The sequence below is a fragment of the Lepidochelys kempii genome, chromosome 6, assembly GCF_965140265.1.
Source record: "Lepidochelys kempii isolate rLepKem1 chromosome 6, rLepKem1.hap2, whole genome shotgun sequence".
Lineage (NCBI taxonomy): Eukaryota > Metazoa > Chordata > Testudines > Cheloniidae > Lepidochelys > Lepidochelys kempii.
The window spans coordinates 2545353-2551732 of record NC_133261.1 but is presented as its reverse complement, the minus strand read 5'-3'; the positions used below and the strand labels follow the sequence as shown (position 1 = coordinate 2551732).

At 54.0% G+C, this 6380-nt stretch overlaps 1 protein-coding gene across 1 annotated transcript; it reads left to right on the top strand.

Moving 5' to 3' along the window:
- On the top strand, positions 1–3255 carry LOC140912342 (perforin-1-like). Its single transcript, XM_073346571.1, has 2 exons — positions 1–530; positions 2133–3255. The coding sequence occupies exons 1-2, from the start codon at positions 1–3 to the stop codon at positions 3253–3255; spliced, it is 1653 nt and encodes a 550-aa protein (XP_073202672.1).
- The last annotated feature ends 3125 nt before the right edge of the window (positions 3256–6380 follow it).

The following is a 6380-nucleotide window of genomic DNA, read 5'->3' as shown; positions in this document are numbered from 1 at the left end:
ATGCCCAAACCTAGTGTCTTCATGTTCCTCCTCCTATTCCTCCTCCCCGTGGTCTCCCCCGAATGCCAGACGGGCACGGCTGCTGCATGCACGAATGCAACCTTCGTGCCCGGGCACAGCCTGGTGGGGGAGGGGATTGACGTGACCACACTGGGCAGGACGGGGGCCCACGTGCTGGACACCAGCCAGTGGCGCGGCCCGAATGGCACCTGCACCCTGTGCTGGAACCCGCTGCAGGGAGGCCAGTGGCAGAGGCTGCCACTGGCCGCGGTGGACTGGAGGGTCCGCGTCTCGTGCCAACGAAAGCTCAGCAGCTCGGTGCAGCAGTCGGCCATGGGCATGATGGAGTCCGCCGCGTCCGTGGTGCAGAACGACTGGAAGGTGGGGCTGAAAGTGTCCATGGTGCCCATGGTTAATATCAAGATGGGGCTGGCCGGCTCACGTTCCAAACTGGCCGAATTCGTCACGCAGAAGTCGCGGAAGGACAAATATGCCTTCATAAGGCATGAGGTTTCCTGCCAATATTATGGGTAAGGACCAGCTTGGACACCTCCCAATCTGGGGATGGCTCGCCTGGTACTGAGATGCAGCTAGCTGTGGGGAGGGGCAAATGAGTAACACATGTACAGTGATGTCACACCAGCGTGGCTCAGCCAGTGCTGAGATGCAGCCACCTCTCGGGTGGGGCAGCTGGGAAACAGCTGCACAGTAGTACCACCAGCCATCCAGGGCCTTTCCCTTGTTAGGAGCTGTCTCATTCTGGGGTGCGATCCAGGCCAGTGAGGGATTGTGTCACTGCCTGACCTGTAGCCCTAAATGTTGCAAGAGGCTCTGCCTCTCTGAGTCCCTTCTCTGGATGCCCCACGAGCCAGCAGTGAGTATCTGTGTGTGAATCAGCTCTGAGACCAGCAGCCTGTGTGTTACCCCCAGCCACACGCTGGTCGATGACCCCAACACGCTTCCCATCCCAAGTGTCCCCCAAACCGTGTGCTTTGCAATCTCCATCCCTCTTGTGGCCCATTCTGAGAGATTTAAGGTTCCTTTGTTCCTTTAAAGATACAACACTCAGCAGCTTGCCGGGCTAACTGGAGTTCACATGCACTTTACATCAAACACAGCACAGGGTGGGGTTAGCAAGTTTCTGAAGTAAGGGAGAGAGGAGGGTGAGTGAGGTCAAGCGCAAGGGATAAGGACAAGAGTGATTACAAGCAAAGTGAAAAGCGCTTTCTGGTGGCTAAGATGTAACAAAACAAGGCACAACCTTTGTGCAAGGCAGTTTCCTTATCAATCTACCTTCCAGCGAGATGGTTGACCACCCCTCTGGTCGAGATCTCCCACCGAGTCCATTGTGTTTGGGTCCTTTCTCTTCTTAAGTGAAAGATCATTTGGGGTCCTCAGCCCTTCCCTTGATAGCCCAGTGAACCTTTGCAATGGATTCTCCTTCCAGTCACCCCGCCATAGTAAAGTCCACCCAAGCTGTGAGGAAGGTGACGTGGAGTCAGCTGGCCAAGGAAAGTCCTTACTGGTTTCTTCCCCTGCTTGGGGTTGCTAAAATGCAAATCGATCTGTTTCCTGCACTCTCCTCCCCCTGCCATCTTAATGGTCCTGTTGACCCTCATTTGCAGTCCCCTTGTCTCTTACTGTGCCTTGGAGATGCCTTTCAGGGACAGAACCACAGTCCTTTGTCGAGGGTGGAGTACCTATCGCCCTGCCTGGCAGACGCACTCTGATAACAGAATTTCCCACCCGTATGCATGTTTGGATGTGTCCTCCATACAGACGCCTCGCATTGATAGCAATGAGCAGCGTGGCATTAGCTTGCTGTTGATAAGTTTACGTGGCCCTTTTTAGATTCAGGTGACGACATGAGTGAGGTGGGGAGGCCAGCTGAGACTCACTACCAGATACCAGGGAGCCCTTGTCCTCTGGCATTGGGGTGCTGTTAGGGTCACACCTGAGCCACAGGGGTGCTGGCTGAGATCCAGCCTGAGGGCAGAGGACTGGCTGGGTCAGTGGGGTGGGGAATGGGACATGGGGTCTTTCCCCTCTAGGGTCTGCTGCTCTGATCTGAACCTGGCTAGCTATGGAGGATTTTCTAATTGTCCCATAAATTCTTTGGGTCCCTGGGGCAGGTTCCGGGTCAGTGAGAAACCTCCATTCACCAGCCATTTCACCCAGGCTGTGAAGAACCTTCCAAGCCTGTACAACAAGGCCTCTGAGCCGGAGTACCATCATCTGATTCAGACCTATGGCACCCACTATGTGTCTCAGGCATCCCTGGGGGGCCGGGTGCAGGACATGACTGCGGTGCGGGTCTGCGAGGCGGCGCTGGATGGGCTGACCGTAAATGAGATCAAGGACTGTCTGAGCACGGAGGCGGCCGTGAATATTGGGGTGGCCTCATTGCAATTCAGCTTCAGCAAGTGCAAGGCGAAGAAAAATAAGTTGAAATTCCATCAGAGCTTTCACGAGACGTACCGGGAGCGCTACGTAGAGGTGGAAGGAGGGAAGAACACGGCCGACCTGCTTTTCTCCAACAATTACGTTGGGGTCTTCTCAGATTGGATGAAAACCCTGGAGTCCCTCCCTGGCCTTCTCACTTACTCCTTGAGGCCGATCCACACCTTGTTGGGGCAGAACGACCCCAAGCGGGAGGCGCTGGGGCAGGCAGTGAGCGAGTACATCCGTGAGAGGGCCCTGCGGGAGGATTGCACCAAGAGCTGCCCAGTGGGGACCCGGCGGAGCGCCCTCGACCCCTGCTCCTGTGTCTGCCCTGGGGACAGCTCCACCAACACCATGTGCTGCTCGCAGCAACGGGGCCTGGCAAGGCTGACGGTGACTGTGGAGCGGGCAAATGGTCTGCGGGGCGACCCCATTGGTGCTACGGATGCCTACGTCAAGGTCTTCTTTGGAGGGAGGGAGATCCGGACTCGCACCATCTGGAACAACAACAATCCCGTCTGGTACAGACACATGGACTTCGGCACCATCCATGTCACCGTCGCCAGCCAGTTCCGTGTTGAGGTATGGGACAAAGACTGGAGGAGGGATGACGTGCTGGGGTCCTGCACGGTCCCGCTCACATCTGGGGGGCCCCGCCAGAGGGAGTGCTACCTGAAACGTGGCCGCATCTGGTTCCGTTACAGTCTGCCCTGTGGGCCCAACCTTCAGGGCCAGAGATGTTCTGAGTATGTTCCCCAGCCCCCCCAGCACAGCATAGTCCAAGGGAAGGGTGGCAATTGGTTAGGGAATTGAAGAGGGGCACGGGTGTGCATCGGTCAACAGTGTTCCCTGTCCCTCAAAACATTTCCTAGCTCCCACTCTGCTGATGCCACTGGGCTTCATGCTGTCATTTCTGCTCGGGAATCGGTGTCTCCTATGCCCATAACAGCCTCCTCCCTTCCATGGACCAGTCACCCTCACAACTCTCTCTGGAAAGGCATCCCACCACTAACTGCCAATTCCTGAGCCACTGAACCAGTACATACATGAACTGTCTCCAACCAACCAACCAATCCAGCACTGTATGTATCCAGTGCATCCAAACTATCCATCAATCCATCCAACCAACCAATGTATCTATCCAGAACATCCATGAAATCTTCTCAACCAATCAGCCAAGAAATCAACCAGCTACTGTCTGTATCCAGTGCATCCAATGTATCCTTCAAACCAATTAATGTATCAAGGTCATCCTAGCAATCCATCTAATCAACTAATGTATGGATCCCCTACGTCCAACATCTCCATCCAGCCAATCAATCAACCAATCATTGTATCTAGTGCTTCCAACATATCCAAGTGTAATACTGACCGACCCGGGTCATCGGCGAGTGGGACTGAACCTGGGACCTTTGGGGCTAAAGCCATGAGCCTCTGCCGCATGAGCTAAAAGCTTGCTGGCACTTAACCCAGGCTGTAAAGCAGCCAGATTTCACTCTCCCTCTAGTAGTCTCAGTGCGTCAGGGTTACATAAGCCAGTAACCAATATATGTATCCAGCGCATCTAATGCTAATATAACATTGGCAATTGGTCACATTCACAATTAACACCCAGGAGGACATGCCACAGAGCTATTGATTCAGGCGGTTAGCAGGCTCCAGGAGATGGCCCTGCATTGGGGTCACATTGGAAAGGACAAATCCCCCTAACTCTGGGTTTAAAGTGTCTTCCTGGGTCACACCTACCTGCATCTGCTGACAGCCAAGATTAATAGCTCCATGGTGCAGTTAACTGGTAAATGTGGACTGTTAGCTCTGAACCCTACTGACTGCAAGTTAAATAGCTCCAGCATGGAAAACTGCCAGGCAGCTTTGCAGCTCCACCACAAAATGATTTGCTTCTGGGAGGCTTCCAGATCTCTGGCTCTTTGCAAATGTATCTCTCTGCCTCAATAAATATTTGTGAAAGAAAGTTTGTAGCCAGGAATCCGTGTCATTCTTCTAACCCCACTGAGTTGGACCAAGATGGAGCAGATTAGAAATGAGCGCGTGCAATACGTATTTGGGGACACTAAGGAGGCACTGGGCCTGAGGGGAGAGAGGCGTGACAAGACAGGGGAGCTAGACGCCTGGATGAGTTTGCTGCAATGGGGAATCCAGTGTAATGTGGCTAATGCCAGTCAAGGGAAGTGTTTCTTTCAGGGACATAGTGGGGTGGCTAGCAAAGGTACACAAGGAGATGGACAGGTTTATTATGGGGTATTAATAGTGCACAGCTGATATTTGCAGGTTAATAATATTGCCAATGTATCCTAGAGGGGATATGCAGCTTCTTCCATCTACAGGCCATATATAGGACCAGCTCGTACAGGGGGGCGGGGATTGGGATGCATGGCAGTAGAGGGCAGTGTGCTGCAGGGAATGCCTTGGGGGGCTCAGTAGGGGGTGCTGTCCTCGGACATTAAGCACTGATCCCAACGCCCCAATGTGGCGCTAGGGGCCACTATGCTTCCAGGAGCAGGACAGGTGGTGAACGTTGATGGTTGGAAAATGGTTTACAAAGATATCGGTTGCTTCGATCTAACTTATCTTTCTCTTACTAGTGAAATCCTTGCTGTTCCTTACAAGGTTACATTTTCCGGGTACTGATTTTAACAGGATATTGGAACCCGGTGGTCACTGAAGGCAGGAGCCACGTCTCCTGTTGAACACCAGAACTACATGCCACGTCCACCCTTGAAACTTTCACTGTCAGGTCTTTTGGCAGCCGACAGGCGCTGTCTGACATTGCTGGGCTGCCTATGTCTGGGCCACCCAAGAGGCTGGGTCCTCAGCGGAGGTGGTGCATTTTGGGTAGGCTTCCTGGTATCCCCCATGCCACCATCTGGTGTAATGCTTCCTGGGACATTTTTTCAGTGCATTGTAGGTGACCAGTTGTAGGAGCGTCAGTCTCGGAGGAAGGCCATGCCTCCTCAGTCTTGGGCCCCTGACAAGACAAGGGTTACTGGGGGAGAATTAGCCCTGGCCCCCTAGGTAGCGCTCAGAAACAACCAACCGTCAAGGGGCTCAGGCCTACAGGCAGAGCAGAGCCCCAAACAGTCTAGGGGCTCAGGCCCTCAGGCTGGGTGGAGTAATAAACAGTCTGACATACTGACTCTGGCAGACCTTAGACAAGCACTGGCCTCTTGGCCTAAGGCGGGGAAGCTGCCACTCCAGGGGTGGGGCGGCTGCAGGGGGTAGGGGGACCCAGGCCCACCTTACTCCTACCGGGTCCCAGCCCAGGGCCCGAACAGTGGCGGATGGTTCCACCACTGGGTCAGCAGCAGGCATCCGACCATAACACGCTGAGCCCGAGCGCTGGTTAAAGCTAATCTCTCCGCTGGCCATGTAAAGTGCTTCCCCCAAAGCAGGTCTGATTGTCCAGCCGGCTCCCCGGCCCTGCTCCCTAGTCTAACCCTAACCTAACTCCATTACTCTACCCCTAAATCCTGCTCTAATGATATGCCTGCTCCCGTCCCCTAACCCTAACATAACCCCTACGCTAACCCTAACCCTGCTCCCCTTCCAAGATCAGATCATTGAGAATGGACCCATCTAACCTGATATCCCATCCCACCCCTGCCACCCCAGATCAAAGTCAGACCATGGGCCCATGTAACTTAGTATCCTGCCCCCTCCCTGCCACCCTGAATCATGCCCATCTAGCCCGGTATCCTGCCATCTCCCTGCCACCCCAGGTCAGACCAATGGGCCCATCTAGCCAGCCTTACATTGTGGCCAACTCTGGAATAACCTGCCCTCCTGGGCGCACTTTCCTCCTGACCCTCATTAATCAGAGGGCAGTTGAAGCCCTGGAGCATGAAATTTACAATCCTTTCAAACATATGTGTTTTAAACTCTTAGGAGTATAACTCTGGCTCTTCCATTCCCCATATAAA

Bases quoted from the DNA above. Each gene is read 5' to 3' on its own strand.
- LOC140912342 (XM_073346571.1), top strand. From the start codon at position 1: ATGCCCAAACCTAGTGTCTTCATGTTCCTCCTCCTATTCCTCCTCCCC. The intron at 531-2,132 runs GTAAGGACCAGC...TCCCTGGGGCAG, and splicing joins GTTTCCTGCCAATATTATGG to GTTCCGGGTCAGTGAGAAAC.